The 23,983-nt window shown below is 46.3% G+C and overlaps 1 protein-coding gene across 4 annotated transcripts in view; it reads right to left on the reverse strand.

The window, feature by feature from the left end:
* The window catches only part of MYCBPAP (MYCBP associated protein), a 670,648-nt gene that overhangs the window by 273,634 nt on the left and 373,031 nt on the right, over positions 1 to 23,983 (reverse strand). For 2 of the 4 annotated variants that reach the window (XM_069200066.1, XM_069200065.1), the window contains exons 13-14: positions 23,206 to 23,352; positions 22,662 to 22,838 (exon numbers count right to left, since the gene is read on the reverse strand). In XM_069200066.1, the coding sequence (XP_069056167.1) occupies positions 22,662 to 22,838; positions 23,206 to 23,352 (324 nt within the window). Of the gene's footprint in view, positions 1 to 22,364; positions 22,839 to 23,205; positions 23,353 to 23,983 lie in introns of all 4 variants that reach the window. The other 2 variants (XM_069200063.1, XM_069200064.1) reach the window with 1 other exon arrangement.

The following is a 23,983-nucleotide window of genomic DNA, read 5'->3' on the forward strand; positions in this document are numbered from 1 at the left end:
AGCCAACTTGGTGGGGAAGTACAGGAAGGGCGCTGATAGAAAGGGGGATGGGGGCAGAGATGTTACCTGCGTGGTCCCAGATGAGTCCGCCACCATTAGGGAGTGGCCACTGGAGGAGGATTCCAAAGAAGATGTAGTGGATCTAGTCTCCCGCCTGGCACTTGAGATGCCCTCCGGGCCACTGGATCCTTCAGTGTCTGTGGTGTCGTGACTGGAGGTCCTGTGGCTGGAAGCTTCCCCACTAGGCTGTGCCCCGTCTCCTTCACCTGCCGGTGCTCAAAATGGATAGTGAAGTAGGATCATCACATTCACAATATAACACACCCATCATGCATTACGCATAAGTCACATAACATCCTGTTCACTAACACCCTCAGGAAGTGGCAGTTTAGTGCCAACATCATTTCACAACAAAATATAATGTATGTGTCTCAAAATGTACATTGTGACACAGCAGCAAAGCTATCTAACAGACACTTACAATACCATGATATAAGGTGACCAATAACACTGGCCATACCATGACAAGGTGACTATGCCACTTGATACAGGTACTCTATCCAAAACAACATAGACAAGCACCAACCAAACAATAGTTCAGAAATGTGAAATGGCTTTCCACAAATCCAAAAAACATATTTAACACACAAATACTTTACCCTGATGTTATGTACCAGGCAATGACACGCATTGTAAAGTAAAGGCAAGTAAGCCTTGTGCAAACAAGCCATACCTTATTCATGTCACATAGTTACTACCATACACTATGGACACATGCCAACATGTAACACCTCAAACTGTCACACGTCGAATTTTGTTCAAGGAATTAGAACACATGTCACACACACTTGTACTTACCAAGGAGTGCCAAGACAATGTGGATTAAGGCATATATTAAGGCATATAGGAAAACTGTCTCCATAAATCGAAGAATATCAGTCATGTGAGCACCAAGGAAGCTCAGAACAATGCCCCATACACAATAACAAGTTGTCAATAAAGTGTATCTATCAAATGGACTACTGTACTGTGCAGGAAGGTGAGAGAAACTAGACATAGCTAACTATGCAATTAATCCTTCAGTAGGCCACTGACTGACTAACAACATCATCACCCACACATAAGGCATGGCATGCCTGACATCTGTCTGAGGAGAATTTCTAGAGCCAAAGCATATGTGCTGCTAACATAACTGGTACATCAACCATGATGCAAGCCAAGAGCCTGGACACACTAACCAACCTACTCACAGGTGTACATGAACTTCCACAACTACACCAAGTAGGTGTAATGGCATATATGAGGTTGTAAAACCCGTAGGGCTCATTAGACATATCCTTCATAGCAACAGCAGGTGCACATAACAAATATTAATGTTGAGTCATTACTTGACCTCTCCATTGACACATGATGTTGTCAAATTACTGTCTGGGCTATAGCTGTGAATGGCTACCATTGTCTATGTATCAAACCTACAACAGTATGCCTGTGGACAAAGCTGTGTGGCCAGTTTCTACATCAGAGTGGTGGTTACATTCATACCTCTGATACCAAAATATGTGTACCTATATAAATGCCTATATAAGGGTTGGTACACCTCAATGATATCCAACATGCATTTTGTCCACTCTGATGATACCATCATAAATGTCCATGTACATCCCTCACTTACCAAGGGGGATTACCTTGCTACAAGTGTGAAGATGTTAACTTTGTATGTCATGTGACATGTCAGATGGACATCACAGCCTCACATGAGGCTGTCACTTGTCAGAAACCATTAGAAAACTAGAGATGACTTGATTATGTCTTACTCTATGTTGCACATAGACATGAATCTTGAGGCATTGCAGAGAACAGAGAGCAATGGCCTACACACCTTACCATTATGACATTGGTAGGATTGACCCCTTAGTGGGAATTGCTAACCAACTGGATAGAAAAAGCAGTATATCGGTACACATATGACACAGTCATATGGGCACCATTAAGTGCCACTGTACTGAGGGGACAACATAGTTGATTAACATGTTTCAAAATGCATTTGGATGTGCACATCTGTGTGCAATAGATGGCAACTGTACATCAATGTATTCACATGAGATCTGTGACACTTTGCACTTACCATATTGTCAAAGCTAACCATCTGTTCCATCACTCATTCACCCGATAAAGGGGCAAACATGTTTTAGGTCCATACTTACCCTCTTGTGCTGCTATGCTGCCTTCAAACGCCCATCCATATCAGGGTAGGCCACTGCCAAAATGCAAAGCATTAGATGGGCCATGGTCTGACGAGCACCCCATCCTCATTGGAAGGTCATCCCCAGGTGTTCCTCTGTTGTCTTTCAGGCCCAGCGTCTCACGTCCTCCCACCTCTTCCGACAGTGGGCGCTCCGCTGGCTGTGGACCCCCAGGGTCTGCACTTTCTTTGCGATTGGCACACCAAATCCCCTTCTTCTGATGGGCACTGACCTGCAATGGATGACAAAGACCAGAAAGAATGTCATGTTTACATGTACCACACTAAAACAAGCAGAGTAATTTACAAGTCAGTTCAGCAACCCTAACACAGACTGCCTGAACATCCACTCCACTGATAGATTAGAATATACAGTAAGGGCATATGTGAGCTGGAAACAGGGAGACAACATGTATCTCCAGCACCAGGTGTCATGTTATCACATATGGCCAGACACCCAAAACATATAAAGAAGAGTTTTCTCAGGCTAAGTCTGGCATAACACCTCAACTAAGCAAGTGCAACAGTCACAAGGTGGCTCAAAGAACATACATGACACACTCTCCACAATGTCTCAGGACTAACTCTGTCAGCAAACATCAGTACATGCCCAGGAAGTAACCCATTCTAGCACAACTTTAGTACCCAGAGGACTTTAAGGACACAATCCGAAACATTGCCCAACAGCCTTTACTTAGCATATCAAAGAACAGTCTAGCTAATGAGACATATGTGCACATTGTATACTTACCTGATCCTCTGGTGCACCATGGAGCTGCCCTTATAGGTAGGACCTCCTCCACTTGCTTCTCCAGCTCCTTGGGTGAGAAGGCATGTGCCCTTTTACCTGTAGGATGTGGCATAATTGCTCTCAGAGGCAGGACACAACATCTCAGGTCATGGGGGTCTTGCTGGCAGCAGTGTCAGGAGTCAAGTGAGAGATGAAGTATGAGATGGCGGCCAAGTCTGACACATAAAAGGCCGTCACCGCCGGCAGACATCGACATAGGCCCTAAACTGACATACACAGCAAAGTGTTCTAATGGCAATGTCTACCAGTAGTATCCGCCTACCGCCATGACGACTTCCGCCGGAGTTTCCTATTGTCCAGTACAGTAGGCCCTTAGATGGTTGAAAAAGTTCATTTCATGATGCGTCACAAGATCAGAAACATATAAACTGCATTGTCTTGAGCGCTGGCATTAACTAACCATGTATGAATGTCCAGATTTAAGTGACATGTTGTCATGGTGATAAGATAAAAGTAAGGTATCTTTAGTGGCAGAGTCAGCACCCTCTTGGCAATTGGCTAGATAAATATATATTTCTTTTATACAGTGCAGAATTGGAAGTCAATATAACAGAGGCTCCCTGAAGAACGAGTTACTTACCTTCGGTAACGACTTTTCTGGTGGATACATTAGCTACCTGTGGATTCCTCACCTAATGAATACTCCCATGGCACCAGCATTCGATGGAAATCTTCTTCCTAGCTTCTGCACGTCGACGAGGACGTCACATTAGCCCACGCGACACCGTCTGACGTCATACAGGCAATAAGAGGTCCTCGCCGACGTCAGTACCAACATTTTTTACGTGCATGAGAACAATAACCCAATGCAATGAAAGAGCAAGGCAACATCCCATAACATTGTAAATCACACAACATTGCAATAAAATGGCTATAGATTTAATATAACTCTCTTTTTTTTTTTTTTTTAAACAAACAAATATATACTAATTATGTATATACACAAAGATATATATATATATATATATATATATATATATATATATACACACAAATATCCATATATACAAAATCTATTGCAGTCTTGAAGACCAATAGGAGCGCACTTAAGGATTACTTGGTAAGACCAAAAAGGCAACGGGGAGGCGGGTGGGACCGTGAGGAATCCACAGGTAGCTAATGTATCCACCAGAAAAATCGTTACCGAAGGTAAGTAACTCGTTCTTCTGATGGATACAACTACCTGTGGATTCCTCACCTAATGAATAGAGTCCCAAAGCAGTACCACGCCCGGTGGTGGGTGCCTAAATGGTCAAACCAAGAAATCCTGCAGCACTGACCGTGCAAAATGGCCGTCCCTTCTGACCTCAGAGTCCAAACAGTAATGCTTCGCAAAAGTGTGAAGAAACGACCAAGTTGCGGCCTTGCAGATGTCGACCACAGGAACACCTCTGGCCAAGGCCGAAGTGGCCGACTTAGCTCTGGTGGAATGAGCTCTAATGCCATCAGGAGGATCCTTCTTTGCTAAAGAGTAACAGATTTTAATGCAAAGAACAACCCACCTGGAGAGTGTTCTCTTGTGGACTGCCTTTCCTCTCCTCTTGCCCACGTATCCGATGAACAGCTGATCCTCCAGCCTGAAGTCCTTCGTTCTATCAATGTAGAAGCTTAACGCCCTCTTTGGGTCCAAGCGATGTAGTCTCTCTTCCTCCTTTGAAGGATGAGGCGGAGGATAGAACGTGGACAAAGTAATTGTCTGGGCCAAATGGAAGGGTGAAACCACCTTCGGGAGGAAAGCAGCCTTGGTCCTCAACACCACCTTATCCCCATAAAAGTTTGTATAAGGGGGTTTTACCGATAAGGCCTGCAACTCACTCACTCTCCTTGCAGATGTTATAGCCACCAAGAAGACTGTCTTAATAACTAAATACCTTAAGGGGCAAGAATGCATAGGTTGAAAAGGGGACCCCATAAGGAAAGTCAGGACCAAGGACAAATCCCATTGAGGCATAACAAATGGTTTTGGAGGATATTTATTTAGAAGACCTTTCAAGAATCTAAGAACAATAGTGGATTTAAATAACAATGGTTGGTCTGGAAGACAAATGAAGGCTGACAAGGCAGACAAATAACCTTTAATGGTAGCCACTGCACAACCTTTCTGCGCTAGAGACAGAGCAAAAGACAAAACATCTGACAGATGAGCATGTAAGGGATCAATCTGTCTGTCTCCACATCACATAACAAATTTAGACCACCTATTAGCGTAGATAGATTTAGTGGAGTGTCGCCTGGCCGCTAATATAACATCCACTGCATCAGGCGGGAGAGAGAAGGAACTCAGGTTGCCCCGCTCAATCTCCAGGCATGTAGGTGCAGACTCTGGAGGTTGGGGTGTAAAACCTGCCCCTGCGACTGCGAGAGGAGGTCTGCCCTGAGAGGGAGACGGAGGTGAGGGCACAGTGAGAGTTGGAGAAGGTCGGAGTACCACACCCTCCTTGGCCAATCCGGAGCTATTAAGATGACTTGGGCCCGGTCTTGGCGAATCTTCCTCAACACCCGAGGAATCAAGGGTATGGGGGGAAACGCGTAAAGGAACTGGCCGCACCAGGTTATCTGAAACGCGTCCCCCAACGCTCCCTGCATCGGATACTGGAGGCTGCAGAATAACGGACAATGCGCGTTCTCCAGAGTGGCAAACAAATCTATACGAGGAAACCCGCCACATCTGGAAGATTAAACGGACTTGATCTGGATGGAGACGCCACTCGTGGTCGGCCGAGAAATGGCGACTGAGACTGTCCGCACGTACATTCAAGACCCGGGCCAGATGATTTGCTACCAAGCAAATCTGATGGTCCTTTGCCCAGGACCATAGTCGAAGAGCTTCTCTGCAGAGAAGGTACGACCCTACTCCTCCCTGTTTGTTTATGTACCACATCGCGGTAGTATTGTCCGTCAGGACCTGTACCGACTGACCACGAAGGGAAGGGAGGAAGGCCTTGAGAGCCAGACGTACAGCCCGCAACTCCAACAGATTGATATGCAAAATCTGTTCCTCTGGAGACCAAAGCCCTTTGATCTCCAGATCCCCCAGATGAGCTCCCCACCCTAGAGTGGAAGCATCCGTTATGACCGTGGTCACTGGTGGTGACTGCGCGAACGGCTTTCCTTGTGAAAGATTGTTGCCCGCAATCCACCACTTCAAGTCCACAGCAGCATCTCCGGAGATCTTGACAGCACCTTCTAGATCTCCTTTGTGTTGAGACCACTGCCTTCGGAGGCACCACTGAAGAGCCCTTATATGCCAGCGAGCATGCGTGACCAACAGTATGCAGGAGGCAAACAGACCGAGCAGATGAAGGACCTTGAGGACTGGAACTACTGCTCCATTTAGAAACATTGGAACCAACTCCTGAATATCTTGAATCCGCTGAGGCGGAGGAAAGACTCGATTCAATGTTGTATCCAGTACTGCCCCTATGAACAGGAGGCGCTGAGAGGGCTCCAGGTGAGATTTGGGCACGTTCACCGAAAAGCCCAGGTCGAACAACAACTGGGTTGTTGACTGCAGATGATGCGACACAAGCTCCGGAGACTTGGCTTTGATCAACCAGTCGTCCAAGTAAGGGAATACTGCTATCGCCTTCCTTCTGAGCTCTGCCGCAACCACTGACATCACCTTCGTGAAGACTCGAGGTGCTGAAGTAAGACCAAACGGGAGGACCGCAAACTGATAGTGCTGCGACCCTACCACAAACCGGAGATAATTCCTGTGCGACTTGAGTATCGGGATATGAAAATAAGCATCCTGCAAGTCGACAGACACCATCCAATCTTCTTTGTTCAACGCCAAAAGCACCTGAGCTAGGGTCAGCATCTTGAACTTTTCCTGTTTGAGGAACCAATTCAAGATCCTCAGATCCAGGATTGGTCTCAAGCGACCATCCTTCTTGGGAATCAGGAAGTACCTTGAGTAACAACCTCGACCCCTTTCCTGCTCTGGGACTAACTCCACCGCGCCCTTTGAAAGGAGGACTTGAACCTCCTGTTCTAACACCAGGAGGTGTTCTTCTGAACAATAAGATGGGCAGGGCGGGATGGGGGGCGGAAACTCCCGAAAGGGAAGGGTGTAGCCTTTTCCCACAATACTGATAACCCAAGTGTCCGATGTAATAGTCTCCCACTTGTGGGGAAAATGCCGTAACCTCCCCCCTACAGGAGAGGAGTGAGTGGGAAATGGTGGAAGCCTAAGGTTGCTTTCCCTGCTGCACCCCTCCAGAGGACGAGGAAGAGGCAGAGTGCTGCTGAGAGGCTCCTCTGGTGCGGGCCCTACCCCTCCCTCTAAATGATCTATAGGGGAGGGAAGAGGTGGGTTGCTGGAATCTCCCCCGAAAGGAAGAGGAGGAAGAGCCACACCCAAATCCACGAAACCTCCTGAAAAATCTGGAGGAGGCAGAAGAAGAAGGGGCTTGCAGCCCTAATGATTTGGCTGTGGCCCTGCTTTCTTTAAATCTCTCCAAGGCCGAATCTGCTTTGGCTCCAAACAGTTTGTCCCCATCAAACGGGAGGTCCAACAGGGTCGACTGCACGTCCGCAGAAAACCCTGAGTTACGGAGCCAGGCCTGCCTCCTTGCCACCACAGCCGTGCCCATTGCCCTAGCCACCGAGTCAGTCGTGTCCAGCCCAGACTGGATAATCTGGGTTGCAGCAGCCTGGGCATCCGAGACAACATTCAAGAGTCCCTGGGGAAGCTCCGTAAATGAAGATGAAATATCGTCCATGAGAGCATGGATGTATCTCCCCAGAATACAAGTCGCGTTGGTGGCCTTCAACGCCAAACTACAAGAGGAAAATATCTTCTTGGATTGTGCATCCAGCTTTTTAGAGTCTCTGTCTCCTGGTACCGCCGGGAAAGATCCAGGCGCTGACCTAGAGGAACAGGAGGCTTGCACCACCAAGCTCTCCGGCGTAGGGTGTCTAGACAGAAAGCCAGGGTCAGATGGTGCAGCTCAATATCTCCTGGCCACAGCCCTATGAACAGCCGAGGAAGATACTGGCTTCTTCCACACCTCTAACACCGGATCAAGCAAAGCCTCACTAAATGGCAAGAGAGGCTCCGCTGCAGCAGAGGCCGGATGCAGTACCTCAGTCAGTAAATTCTGCTTCGCCTCTGCCACCGGCAAAGGAAGGTCCAGAAAGTTAGCCGGCTTCCTCACCACAGCGTGAAAGGTAGCAGCCTCCTCCGTATATTCCCCTGGAGATGAAAGGTCCCACTCAGGGGAAGTACCCAGCCCACTGGCTGTATCCAGACCATGCAGTCCATCACTAGAGTCCTCAATCTCTCCTTCCTCCAAGACTCGTTGGTATTCCTGCTCTTCCAAAAGACGGAGAGCACGCCTCCTCGAATGTAGTCTTTCCTCGATACGCGGAGTCGACATGGCCTCCGCCGAAGTCGAAGATCGGCGCCGATCTCCAGAACCATCCGACGCCGCGTCCGGCGCCACAGGCAGCTTCGGCGCCGAGGAAGGAGCCGGACGAAGAAATCTTGGAGTCTCCGATGGACCCGCCGGAGTCACAGGACGAAATCCTGACGTCGACGGGATGGAAACCTCCGGGGCCAAAACCTCTGGAGCCACCGGAGCGGCCACCGGCGCCGAGCCCACATTCCCTAAAGGGAGAAAGGGGATAAAGGGTGCCGGCCGTAGAGGCGCAGGATCACCCAATGAAAAGGCCAAGGGCCCAGAAGGACCAGCCGGAGCACCTCCTGGAGCCATCTGTTGAAAGATGGTATACATCGCATTCAGAAATGCGGTATTATCGGCTCCAGGGGCGGGAAAAGCTGGATACTGGGGTGCCTGGATCGAAGGCGACCCCGACGCCAGCCTCGACGTCCACGACGCCAGAGACATCACAAGAGGCTGCATCACCTCAACCACAGACGCCTGTCCAGGCGAAGTCGGTGACGTCGGAGAGGGCAACGGCGTTGATGGATGTGGGGTGACCGTGGGACTGACCTCCCAAGTCTTCCGACGCCAAGCCGAAGGCGACCTCGAACGAGACTCCTTGCTGGAATGACGCCGTGAATCCCTACGGCGCCGGGAGTCTCGATGACGCCGATGAGACCTTGGCAAAGAAGACTTCTTATGATGTTTCTTCTCCTTTCTCTTCGACTTCGCCATGAATAGTTTAGCCTCACGTTCTTTCAGGGCCTTCGGATTCATGTGCTGACATGAATCACAAGTTGCGACGTCGTGGTCGGAGCTTAAACACCATAGACAGTCGGAGTGAGGATCAGTAACGGACATCTTGCCGCCACACTCTCGACAGGGCTTGAAACCCGACTTCCTCTGAGACATTATTACCGCAGAGAAAATCCACGCAGCAGAAAATACACTGTCACTATGAAAGTAACAGTAGCTCCCTCGAAGATAACCGTTTCGAATGCACGGAAAAAAGGGAACTGACGTCGGCACGTCGGCGAGGACCTCTTATTGCCTGTATGACGTCAGACGGCGTCGCGTGGGCTAATGTGACGTCCTCGTCGACGTGCAGAAGCTAGGAAGAAGATTTCCGTCAAATGCTGGCGCCATGGGAGCATTCTTTAGGTGAGGAATCCACAGGTAGTTGTATCCATCAGAATCATGTGTTTACATTTTCATGTCATAATTGAGGAAAAGGGATGAGATTCCACTAAGTTGACATCATGAACATTGGTCTGTGCTGTGTACCATGTTCCTACTGTATCATTTGCCATGTCACATTATAATATGAGAAATATGTCTAGAAACCTACAAGGGACACAATGAGTGATGGACATACCTTCTTCTTTTCCCTCATATTGTTACCCTGGAATGAGAATGGTCAGACAACCTCCGATGTGCCATCCCCTAGCGGACCTGCAGACCATGGAGGATCGATATGCCATTCAGATCTACCGCCTGGATAGGCAGATAATCATGGATCTCTGCCGTTAGTTGGAGCCAAATCTAATGCCTGCCATTTGTCATCCAAATAGCATACCACCCAGTGTACATGTCATGTCAGCGCTGTATTTCCTAGCCGCAGGGTCCTTTCAGAATACTGTGGCCCTAACTTCAGGCATGTCCCAGCCTATGTTCAGTGTGGTCATGAAGGATGTACTCTCTGCATTGTTAAAACACCTGGACAGCTACATCAGATTTCTACAACGTGAGGGTTTGGCCCATGTGAAGGCACATTTTTATGGATTGACACACATCCCACATGGAGTGGGAGCCATTGATGGTATCCATGTAGCCTTGGTTCACCCACATGGCGAAGGACAGGTTATCAGAACAGGAAGAACTTGGACTCCATTAATGCCCAAGTAGTCTGTTTGGCAGACCTCTACAGTTCCCCAGTATGCGCACACTACCCGGGTTCAGTCCATGATGCCTTCATCATGCAGACCAGCGCCATCCCAGAGAGGGCTTGGCTGGTTGGTAAGTCACATATGTCATGTGTTTTATCCTATGTCTGCTGCCAACTGTAAGAATGTCCAAGATTTATGTTTGCACACATGTAATGATTCCATCCAGGAGACTCTGGTTACCCAATCCATTCTTGTTTGTTGACACCAGTGAGATACCCAACCACACCAGGGGAAGTCCGCTTCAATGAGTCCCATGGAAGGACACGTCGTGGAGTGGACTTTTGGGCTCTTGAAGGCAAGATTCCGTAGCACTGATAAGTCTGGTAGAGCCCTCCTCTACTCATCCGCCAAAGTGTGTCAGATCATTGTGGCCTGCTGCATGCTCCACAACCTCATCCTGAGGCATCAGATCCCATACATCCCTGATGAGAGGGAGCCAGTAGTTCCACGGGTGAGAATTTAGAAATGCCAAGTGAGGATGACAGTGATGGGGATGAAGGTGGAGACATCCAGGCAGATCTCATCAATCAGTACTTCATCTGACTGTACGTATGCGTTGTTCTGTAAACTGATTGACTAAGTAGGGTAGTGGTGGGATTATGGATGTTTGAAAAGGGTCTTTCTACAACCATCAGGCATGTTATTCATTGCTTTGCAATACATAGCCTAGCTTTTACTGCAAAATAGTAAATGGAGTTGAAACTATTGTGATGATCTTTTTTGTTAGTGTTTGTCACAATGCACATTTTAAGTTACCACTGTATTTGGGACATGTATTTCTAGGTCTAGGTCATGTCAACCCTTACAAGCCTATAATCCTTGTTTAAAATTGGTAGTTTCCAGATCGCTTCACAATGCTATCCTCATGTGGACATTTCTGAATTGTGTTACTGGCAGGTGGGTTTAGCTGGCCTGACATGTGAAGTGGACATGGATTGATCCCGGTACTGTCTGACATTATATTGGTGGTGTATGAGTTCCATGCCCAGGCTGTCAGGACAGTGGGATGGCTGTGTTCTGTCCACACAATAGACCTGTTTGCCATGGCATGTGGGTGCAATGGTGTAATGTGTGTGAGCATGTGTCTATGCCAAACTTCTTCCTCTGCAATAGGAACCTTCTCATTGGTTTGATAATGGTACTATCTTACTTGAATATAGCTGTTACTGTGTTTCCTGATTGTAGGCCACTGTGCATGTGTGTCAAGACTAGCATAAGAGAGTAGCACGCCTACACATACCTGACCATGGTAAGTGGAAGGTTCCCTGACTGGGGACAGTTGTATTAACCTCTGTCTGTATTATGGGGTATGTTCATTTGGTAGGTATGGTATAGATCTGTGATAAGGGTTTAGCTGATGACAAATTTCACCAATCTGTTTGCTTATTTGGATAGACAAAGTCTGACATGTCCCTTACTTCAGTGGTCTGTGGGATGTTAGTTACTAACACCTATTCTGACACACTAAATTGTGAAGATGTACTTCACTGTGTGATAATTGGAATGTGGTCAGCCCAGGTGCTGCACAATGCTATAAATGGGGATTGATTGTCCACTTGTATTGCGTAGCCATTGAACCCAGAATCAACAGTACATGTGACGTGTCTATTCCCACATTTGCTACATTTGAGTGTATTATGTGTATTCAAGAAAATTCACAGTTAACTGTTCAAAATAGTTGAAATATGACTCTCAAATATTTATTGTGATTTAGTTGTGTTTACTTACAAGTGCACAGGTACATAAATTGAATGGGATCAAAGCAATAAAGTGCAAACAGTGAAGGCTTCACTCATGGTGGATGTTATCATCAGAGTAGCTGCTACAACATTTGGAGTCTCAAGTCCAGTGTCCTACTATCTGTGAAAAATGGGGAGTGGTGGTAGAAGAGTGAACAGGGTGTATCAGCGGCACACAAGGGGAACCAGTCATTAGAGGATCAGTTCCTGACAGTGCTTGTAGTCTTGGCATCTGTACCTCCTGGTTGTTTTGGTGGATGTCCATGTTTGCTGGGGTTCTTCAGCTACAGAGGCAGGCGGTGTCAGAGGCATGTCCTACCCCTGGCAGAGCTTCCATTCAACTGGCTGCCACAGATGTAGAAGGGGCTGATGTTACATGGCCAGTGGAAGGGGTTTGGTGTTGTGGACAGACTGCTCAGGGTAGTGTTGATGTCTCTCAGAACCACTGTTAGGGAGACCATGTTGGAATTGAGGGCCTCCCACTGTGGCATTACTTCTAAGTGTTGTTCTTCTACGGCTGCTTGATCTCCCCCATCATGGCAAGTACGTGGCCCATCACGCCTTGGGACTGTTGGTAAGCTCCCAAGACTTGGGAGATGGCGTCGTGGTAGAAACTGTCCTAGAAACACAGATTTGGGGGCGAATGGTTGGTTGTGATGTTGATGCAACAGGGATGGGTGGTGTCGATGTGGGCAGGGTGAAGCTGACGGTTGTGGACTGATCATGTATCCCAGATGGGCCAGAGCTGTCCTCATTGTCTATATACCCAGGGGTGTTTTCATCACTGAGGGGAAGTGGCTGTCTTAGGTGTCCTCTCCATGTTCCCAATGGCTAGTACACCTAGTACACCTTTTGAAGAAGTGGAACAGACAGTTACAGATTGTAATGCAACATGTGGTATCAAACTTTGACAAGTAGGTATGCTTTAAGCTATGTCCAGAAAGGCTTTGCTTGGTCCCCTGATGTGACAGTGACACCTGCTTTCAAATCTGGAGAACAGCTATGTGGAATACAGACAATTCCTATATCATACACCTTGCTATAGGATGTCAGCGTATCTTGGCATTTGGATGTCTGTTCATAGACTCATATCTTGGTAGCTGCGTAGCTTTACATTTTTCATGTTACCTCCCATTTAGCAGTAGTTCAGTACTGAGTCGACAGGAAGTTGCACAATGTAATGTGGAAACTAACATGTTCATCAAATTAGGAGTAACCATTCTACCTGGCCATATGTGTCAGGTTACACCAAGTACAGCACACTACATTTAATGTGTTTTCCCCCCACATGAGTATACTTCAATAGGTGATGGGAGGTAAAGGGACAGTTTAGCAGAGGACACAGCTGTTGCTGTATGTTGGTGGTTTTGTAATGGCAGATGCCCATAGCACTGCTATCATTGCCATAGATTGTACAATTGTGGAGCATTCAGGTGGGTTTAGTCCACTGTTTAGTTGACATTCCAGGCAATTTTCATACAGGTACACTGTTCTGGTTTTCTTAATGGTGGAACAGTGCCTACTGGGAGATGTAGTGCTGTCTGTCCCTGTACTACCCCTGCCATACACAGACGTCCACCCAAGTGAGTTAAGTTGATTTGTGGGATGCCAGACAGGGGTATTAGGACAGTTGGACACAGGGGTGGTGAGTGGGTTGGCAGTTAAGATATCAAAAGGTGATCAGTGAGCAGCAAGACAAACATTTTGGGTGGCATCATAGGTGTTGTGACTTACCCGACTCCACTCCTGCAGGTATTCCTGTCAAGCCCTCAGGATGCAGGACGGCCAAGAACTTCTCCCATGATGTGAACTGTGGGGGAGGAGGTGGGGGACCACTCCCAGTCTTGCTGACCTCGAGCTGGTGCCTCGTGGCCATGGAACGATCTTCCCCCGGAGGTAGTTCCACCTATTCCTGATGTCCTCCCTGATGCAGGGATAGCTGCCTACAGAATTCACCCTGTCGACTATTCTGTACCACATATCCATTTTCCTGGCAATAGTAGTTTGCTGGACTTGGGCTCTAAATAGTTGTGGCTCTACTCTGATGATTTCGCCCACCATGAACCTCAACTCGTCCCCAGTAAAATTCGCCTTTTTTTTTTGTGGGGACCTTTTGGTGCTGGACGACACAGAAGTGATGAAAACAGATGATGAGGTGTGAGTGCTGTGTTGTTAGTGGGTGACTGGTGGTACCTGATGTGTAGGGTACTAATTTGTGTGTTGTGTGTGTTGTGGAGGTGTGCGATGAGTGGTATTTGAAGTGTGGTGGGGTGCCTAATCAATGGTTTGTAACTTACAGTTGTGATCTCTATCTTGCTGTGTGTGCCGTTTTGATTGCAAAGGATTGTGGTGTGTGAAGGGGTGTGTTTTATAGTGCAGCTTGAAGGTGTGTTGGTTGTGTGGATGTGTCATGTGTGTGGAATTCAAACTATCCTATGTGGTGTTGTGTATTACTGTGGTGCGGTTCACATCACCACAGTTTTTTAGCCATGGAAGAACCGCTACTGTGATTTGTGGCTCATAATAGATTGGGTGGATGTTTGACGGGCTGGCAGTGCTGGTGGTTGGACTGCCTCTTTCCCGCCCTCTAGAGTCCTGGCGGTGTCTGGATTTTGGCTGCCTTTCGGTGAGCTTGTCATCAGCAACCTGATGGTGCATTAAATGCCCACCATTAACCTAACATCTGCTGCAATGAAATCTTACTGAGGTGCAAGCTGGCCTTTTAGGTAGAGGAGTTTGAGTATTGGAAAAAAAAAGATAGGCAGGGAGGTGAGAGAGAAATAACAGAAAGCTACAGGAAAGAGGGAATTAAAGAAATTGGTAGAACGAGGAGCAGGAAAGAAGCAAGGAAGAACTGCCAATAGGAATGATTGATGGAAGGTAGGAAATAAAACCATATGCCCAGTAAGTTCTAGAAAATCAGTTTCGGTGGGATCTTACAGCACATGCAAGGAGCAAGTTATTGCTATGAGGAAAACCGACTTCAGAGTTAAGAAACACAGGGGACAGCATTGGGGCAATTGGGGTGCACATCAAGAATGTTACAAGCAAATTATAGTTCTACTGTGGTATTACAAAACGGTTTGAATGGGAACATGTAGGAGTGATAGCAAAAGCAGTCAGCTGTTACTGGTCAATCTCTATGCATGAAAGTACAAGTTCTGCAGGCCCGGATGCAGGACTCTGCACGGTTGGTGCGACAGAAGATCCTACTGCAGCAGCCAGATCAGAGGACAGATGCTCATGGCCATAGGTTCCAGGCCCACACTCTCCAGGCCTAGTCTGGGGCCATTAAGATGACTTGGGCCTGGTTGTTCCTGATCTTCTTCAGAACTCTGGGCAGAAGAGGTAGAGGTGGGAAAGTGTACAGGAGTCCTGAGCACCACTTCAGTCAGAATCATCTCTGAGAAAGAGTAGTTTTGGAAGCTTCCATGCACAAAACTAGGACACTGCACATTTCTTGTGGTGGCAAAAAGATCGAGATAGGGTTCTTCCTGCCTTAAAAGATTCTGCCAAGTGGACCAGAGATATGCCCTGATGACTCCACAACTGAACTGGTGGCAGACCTCTCACCCCACTTCCACCAAGCAGATGGTCATGACAAATGCATTGTTGCCCAGTCCCGGGTGGTGTAACACGACCTAGCACTTGGCCCACGTCCCCACACTCCCCTGCTTGTTGCAGTACCACGTGGCAGTAGTGTTGGTTATCAGTGAGGACCTGCACCCATTCCCCCTTGATAGACAGGAGTATGTCATTTAGGCTCAAGCGATTCACCTGCAACTCTAGCAGAATGATGTGGCCTGGCTCCCCGCTGGAGACACAAATCCTCTTATCTCCACCTCTCCCAGGTGACCTCCACAATCCAGCAACAATGTATTTGTCACAAGCATCAGCTCTAGGCTAGAGAGAGGGGTCTGCCACCAGTTCATTTGTGGTCTAGGAACCACTGTTGCAGATCTTTCACAGTCTTCCCCGACACTTGAATGGAATCAGAGAGGTTCCTTTTATTGTGAGCCCACTGAGACTTCAGATCCAAATGCAGACCCATCTGGTGTGGTCCACTAGCAGGATACAGGAAGCAAATAGGCCAACATGTTTCAGGGCCACTCTCACTGTGACCCACACCAAAGGTCGAAACATTGGGTTCATAGCTGAATGTCCTGGACATGTTGAGGTGGAGGGAAGGCTAGAAACTGCACTATATAGAGAATGGCTATGATGAAGGGGAGCCCCTACAAAGTAATCAGGTGTGACTTCAACGTGTTGATTGAAAACCCTAAAGATGTTAGTAGGTTTGCTGGTGTCTGCAGGTGTTCCATGACTGACTGAGGCAATCATCAAATGATGGGGAAATTGTTATTCTCAACCTCAGAAAACATGCAGTGGCCACTACCATCACTTTTGTCAACACCCGAGGAGAACTGGTGAAGCCAAAGGGGAGCAGTGAAAATGCTTGTATCTCACTTGGAACTGCAGGTAACTTCTGTGGAACTACATCTTGAATTTCTCTTTTTTGATTAAAAAGTTCAGAGAGACATGGTCTAAGATAGGATGAAGTAGCCAGGAAGGATGCAGCGTTTCAATCTGGGTAATCTGAAGCACCCACCTGTCTGATGTGATACCTTGCTACCCGTGGTGATATTAGCTTATCCTGTCTCCAGCAAGATGATACTGTGCAACTGAGGACAAGCTAAAGGGGTTTAGGAGTGGTAGTGAGGGTGTGGTGTAGTGCATTGCCTATGAGGGTCTGGATGTTTTTGATTGAATTACCCAACCTCTGCCTCAAAAGGACTTGGAGCGCTGTTGCTGCTGATGCGGACCCTGGCTTTGCAAGAGTTGAGTGCCACTTCTGAAGCCTCAAAAGGGTGGTAGTGTGGAATATGCTCCCCCACGAGTGCTGAAAGTCCAACAGAGTGCACTGTGCCTCTGCTTTCCTTCAAGCACTCAAGGGCCAAATCTGCTGTATCTCCAAACCGATGGGTGCCATTGAATGGCATATCCATCAGTGATGCCTGGACGTCAGTCACTGGAGAAACCTGAGAATCTTAATCAGGTGTGGCACCGAAGCACCATTCTACAGACCCGATACAAGCACATACTTTGCGGCATCTTGTCCATCTTAAAAGATCTGGGCCAAATTGGTGCGAAACTCATCAGGCACATTTTGCTCACCATGTCCTATAATAAGTGTCAATAATCTTCTAAGAGGCAACTGGAATTGACTTATCTGAGGGATAGACTCGCAGATTAGAACATTCTCCTTCCAAAGGCTTCCATGTATTTCGACTACAGGGAGTGCAGAATTATTAGGCAAATGAGTATTTTGACCACATCATCCTCTTTATGCATGTTGTCTTACTCCAAGCTGTATAGGCTCGAAAGCCTACTACCAATTAAGCATATTAGGTGATGTGCATCTCTGTAATGAGAAGGGGTGTGGTCTAATGACATCACCACCCTATATCAGGTGTGCATAATTATTAGGCAACTTCCTTTCCTTTGGCAAAATGGGTCAAAAGAAGGACTTGACAGGCTCAGAAAAGTCAAAAATAGTGAGATATCTTGCAGAGGGATGCAGCACTCTTAAAATTGCAAAGCTTCTGAAGCGTGATCATCGAACAATCAAGCGTTTCATTCAAAATAGTCAACAGGGTCGCAAGAAGCGTGTGGAAAAACCAAGGCGCAAAATAACTGCCCATGAACTGAGAAAAGTCAAGCGTGCAGCTGCCACGATGCCACTTGCCACCAGTTTGGCCATATTTCAGAGCTGCAACATCACTGGAGTACCCAAAAGCACAAGGTGTGCAATACTCAGAGACATGGCCAAGGTAAGAAAGGCTGAAAGACGACCACCACTGAACAAGACACACAAGCTGAAACGTCAAGACTGGGCCAAGAAATATCTAAAGACTGATTTTCTAAGGTTTTATGGACTGATGAAATGAGAGTGAGTCTTGATGGGCCAGATGGATGGGCCCGTGGCTGGATTGGTAAAGGGCAGAGAGCTCCAGTCCGACTCAGACGCCAGCAAGGTGGAGGTGGAGTACTGGTTTGGGCTGGTATCATCAAAGATGAGCTTGTGGGGCCTTTTCGGGTCGAGGATGGAGTCAAGTTCAACTCCCAGTCCTACTGCCAGTTCCTGGTAGACACCTTCTTCAAGCAGTGGTACAGGAAGAAGTCTGCATCCTTCAAGAAAAACATGATTTTCATGCAGGACAATGCTCCATCACACGCGTCCAAGTACTCCACAGCGTGGCTGGCAAGAAAGGGTATAAAAGAAGGAAATCTAATGACATGGCCTCCTTGTTCACCTGATCTGAACCCCATTGAGAACCTGTGGTCCATCATCAAATGTGAGATTTACAAGGAGGGAAAACAGTACACCTCTCTGAACAGTGTCTGGGAGGCTGTGGTTGCTGCTGCACGCAATGTTGATGGTGAACAGATCAAAACACTGACAGAATCCATGGATGGCAGGCTTTTGAGTGTCCTTGCAAAGAAAGGTGGCTATATTGGTCACTGATTTGTTTTTGTTTTGTTTTTGAATGTCAGACATGTATATTTGTGAATGTTGAGATGTTATATTGGTTTCACTGGTAATAATAAATAATTGAAATGGGTATATATTTGTTTTTTGTTAAGTTGCCTAATAATTATGCACAGTAATAGTCACCTGCACACACAGATATCCCCCTAACATAGCTAAAACTAAAAACAAACTAAAAACTACTTCCAAAAATATTCAGCTTTGATATTAATGAGTTTTTTTTGGGTTCATTGAGAACATGGTTGTTGTTCAATAATAAAATTAATCCTCAAAAATACAACTTGCCTAATAATTCTGCACTCCCTGTATATGGTGGCATAGTCTAGAAGCTTGCACGATAAGACTCTCAGGAGTAGAGTGCAGGAGGAAGACGGATGGGTGCCCAGAGCAGGTCTGTGCCGTCTTGCAATTTTCCTATTTACAGATGGGCAAGGTCCAGCCTTGGCCCAAATGCCCATTAGGTATCTGTTAGGATATCCATGAAAACATTTATTTTTACTGCTACTGATGGCAGTTAGAGGTTGAGGACTTCGGCAGCCCTCTTGATGACCATGACATAAAGTTGGGAATCCTCATCTCCATCATGGGTATCTGTATCTGAGAAATGTGTCGGAAGTGGCCAATGTCCAATCAGAATCCAAATAGGGCTGCATGGGCTGTGTTTGGGATCGAAGTGGGTGCGAATTCGACCAAGGTCAAGGAGGTTTTCTTTCCTAGTCTGAAAGGACCATAAGTTCTTCCTCAAGCAATGCTGCATATGGAACCGGAGAGGATTTTGGCACTGGTTGATAAGTCAAGAATGGCATCGGCTCCAGAGTAGCAGGAGACCCAGTAGTGGGCCAAGAGGCACAGTCAGCATTGGGATGGATCTTCGACCTGTTTGGAGGCCTCCTCGGAACCTTGAGGTCCAAAGGCACACCAGAGGGAACCAGTAGGGCACTGAATATGCGCAACATGGTCTCCTTGAAGGCTTTGACATATTGCAGCAGCGCCAAATGACCCAAGAATTCAACTGAGATTGGAAAAAAACAGAGGAATCTGTTCCGCTGCAGTGGACCAAGACCAAGATTGGGAAGCACCCTGATGTTTGCACAACTTCTCTTGATCAGAGTGGATGAAGGTGGAGTTGCTATTATTGTTTTTTTTTTCCCTTGGACTTTGACTTACCTGTTGACTTGGAATAGGGAGAGGACCTCTCTCGAGAACATCCTCCAAATAGAGAATGCATCTGCATCCTCAACTTCGAGTGAGAAGGCTCTAATGAGGGAAACAGCCTTAACAACGCAGCTCGAGTCACGTTGTGCCTTTACAATGGAGCCTGAACCACGAATGCGTCTTTACAACGCATTCCTTTACCACTCAAGTCATTACAACGACTTGCCTCAGGGAAAGTGATGTTGGACTGATGGACTTTAAGTCCAACACTTTCCCTACTGTGGCACTGACTGGAGCTGGAATAGTAAACTATACTATTCCAAAGTCCAGCGATTTCCCCAAGGCAAGTCGTTGTAATGACTTGCGTGGTAAAAGAATGTGTTGCAGAGACGCATTTGTGGTTCGGGCTGCGTTCTTACGGCAGGCGCGCTAAAGACCTGCGTTGTTCCGACACACAACCCTCTAATAAGCCTTCCGATGGCATTCAGGGGTGTACAGCTTGGTCCTGCAGAGTGGGGTGGCCTTCGGGTTCATCGTGGCACAGTCTTCACACAACGTTGAGTTGGGTGGGAAATTTAGACACCACAGACATACCTGGTAGGGGTGCGTCACCAACATCGGCTTATGGCAGTCCTTGCATGGTTTGATGCCTGTTTTTTTAGTGAGGAGACATTTCCCTTGTACGCTGTGCTCAATTTTGACAAAAAAGTTCATTCAAAAGACAGAAAAATAAGAGAACAAAGTCGGGATCTACATCGAAAGGCGTGGAAAGAAAGGAAATGACAGTGCACAGGAGTGGTGACTATATGTGGCTCTAGCATCATATTTGGGGCCCCCTAAGAAAATGTTCCAAATCCAGTCTATCACCTGGGGATATTCAAAGGTGAGGGATCTGCAGTTAGATGTATCCATCAGAAAATATGAACACTGATAACCACTGATTTTTAATGTTTGAAAGCACTGAACCCCCCCCCCCCCATTCAAGTAAAAACAAATCCTGAAGCGGGAAAACCTATATTTAGAGCTTTCTTGAACTAGAAACAAAGCAGCAAACTGGGTTTGCGGTTTCTGTGAGCCAAATTAATCAAAAATTAAGTTCCATGATAAATAAGCAAGACCGTGCAACACTGCTTCTTTTACACAAGCATATACATTTCTGTGGTAATGGACTTATGTGTGTCAAATGATCTGTCCATGCGAAAAACCTCAAAAACCTTTGAAAAGTGTTACCAGCCACCTCAGTGGATAAATTAACTTCTTAAAAATTCTAGTCTACATATTTCGAATTTTATGACTCATTTGTTGGCCCTTTCGTACTCACACTGTAAGACTTGATTGGGACAACTATACCAGTCATGTGACCCAAGACTGGCTGCAGGCAGGAACAAACAGCTGAGGTAATTAAAATGCAAACTTTCCAAAAGTGGCATTTCCAAAATTGTAGTGCTAAATCAAACTTTACTATTAAAGAGTGTTTCTCATTGCAATTCCATAGGTTTCAAACATGGCATATCTACCTCTTCTCATTTAGGAATTACAGCTTATTAAATTTAACAAGGAATCCCCAATGTTATCTTATGGCAGGGGTCGGCCTCACAGTAGCGAAAAAGAAATGTCAGAGTTGTTCACTACCAGGACATGTAACCCGGCCCTATGGGCTACTTAGGGCCTACCTTAGGGGTGACATATGTAATAAAAGGGGAGTTTAAGGATTGGCAAGGGGGTTTAAATGTCACGTCAGGCTGCAGTGGCAGGCCTGAGACACGTTTTAGAGTGCTACTAGGTGGGTGCCACAAGAAGTGCTGCAGGCCTACTGGTAGCATTTAATTTACAGGCCATGGGTATATGGCATACCACCCTGCAAGGGACTTACAAGTAAACTAAATATGCGAATTGGGTGTAAAACTATTAAACAATGTGTTAAAGAGAGAGAGAGCACAAGCACTTTAGCACGGGATAGCAATGATAAAGCACACAGAGTACTAAAACCGACAAAAGCAAACATCCAGTAAAAATAGGAGAAGGAAGGCAAAACGTCTGAGTATGTCACTGCAGAGAGGGCCATTTAAAACACCTTGGCACATCCTGTGATGTTTATATGTAATTTTTTTATCTTCCCTAGCTGTTTCAAGAAGTTTATTTGTGAGCTGTGTATGAATAACAGACAGATTTGCATGATCTATCATTTTCATGGATAGCCTCCGGTCACAAGAGTAAGTTTGGAACTCCCTGAACTTTGGCTCAGACCCCTGCTGTCCACAGAGCCTCAGGTTCCAGTACGAGGGATGGCTCAAGTTGGTAAGAGCAATACATTCCATGAAGAAGCTTAGTAAAAATCTTGTTACTTACACAATTACTAAAACTCGAATTATCACTCTAATCTACAAAGTATACACATAGATATATGATCTACTGACAGATTCCAACACGGAGACCTTACAGAACATTCCTAAGAATACTACCCTGCCAGCTGCCAAACATATGGTAACTTTCATCCAGTCAACATAGAAAACTTAAAAATAGAGCACCGGCACCTGTTTGAAATCCTCCAATGACAGATTCCAGGAAGAGGAGGGGCCTTCTAACTTTTCTGGAAGGCTTATGCTGTTCCTGACCTCTCCAGCTGCAAGATTCATGGTATTTCTGACCTCTTCGACTGTGGAACTCTTGCCTTTGATGGAATGCTGACTATCACTGAACTCTGTGGCAGAGGCACCTTTCAAACCCCTCACCTGTTCTACAGTGGGACTTTTGAGGTCCCTGACCTCAATAGAAAGCAATCTTTCGGGATCCCTGATTTCAGTACTAGTGGCAGTTTTGGGATCTCTGACCTCTGTATATGGAAGACTCTTGAGATTCGGAACCTCTGTGGTGGACAGCAACTTGGAATCGACGACCACTTCAGTGGGATGGCTTTTTGAATCTTCACCCTCTTCAACTGTGGGAACATCCACTTGGTGCTTCCACACTGCATGCATTTCTCTTACAATGTGATCTTTGTAGTATAACTGTTAGCAGAAAAAAAGGAAATAAGAGCAAGATGACATGAAACAAAGGGGAAAACATGGCTGAAGTCTAAAGAGAGCAAGGAAACCATATCACGTAACATGATTTATAATTTACACCGAAAAAATACATATATTCGCTCTTGATGTCAAGACTGCTTTATATACTATAGAAATATCGTATTTTCTATCATAATTTCACTTGAAAAAACAACACAGAATCTGGATCTTACAAGACTTACTTTAATTGAACGGGGGTGCTTATCACTGCTCTGGCTATCTAAACCACGCACGAACGTCTCAAAACCCATTATTGGGCCGATGTAATTTGCTTATTGCAAGTTATCACCCATTATGAACAAGTGCCTACCTGTGGATTCTTCATTTTGAATAAGTCTTCCTCGGTGACATAAGAATCCATTGGTGACCGTGGTCGCTCTGGGCTCCGTACATCACTGAGCAAATCAAGCAACAGCTCCTCTGCGATAACAACTGCTTCCTTGGCTTCCAGCTCACTCTGAGGCAAAGGACAGAGAAAAAGGGACAGAGGTCATCAGTAAAAATAAGTAGCTCCTCGTTTACTATAAAACACGTGCCAGAAAAAACTACCAAAAAATGAAGCTAAAAAACGTCAAATCAACTGCACATAACTGATCCAGACCTTACCAAAGCACAAAGGAGCCATGAACAAGCCTCATCACCGACATATTGCCTTCCTTGTCCTCTCAGTCCTTAATATATAGGTTCTGTATGCAACGTCTTGGACAGATATTTTGTTGCCTTTCTTCATTAGAAAGGCCAGTTACAGCTACTCTCTCGTCGAATGACAATAGCCTTTCCCTTAAAACTTGCTACATTTTTTTCGTTGAACAGACAATTTGAAAGGCCTGTTTAATAGAACGTCTTCAGTAATGAATTTCTACTAATGAAGATGCCTACACTCTCCTCCTTAGAAATTCCATCCACTGGATGAGGAGGTGCTTTGGGACTCCTCAGTGCTTAGTCCTGACTTCGGATTGGCTTTGAAAAGGGGAGGTGGAGGTGAGTGTTACTAAAGATTGGCATGTAGTTTAACAGGATAGTAGACACACTTAGGCTTCGAGTACTGAGGGGCGTCATGGGTCATGTGAGGTTTTGCTGTAAGAGGA

The sequence above is a fragment of the Pleurodeles waltl genome, chromosome 7 (genome assembly GCF_031143425.1).
Source record: "Pleurodeles waltl isolate 20211129_DDA chromosome 7, aPleWal1.hap1.20221129, whole genome shotgun sequence".
NCBI lineage: Eukaryota > Metazoa > Chordata > Amphibia > Caudata > Salamandridae > Pleurodeles > Pleurodeles waltl.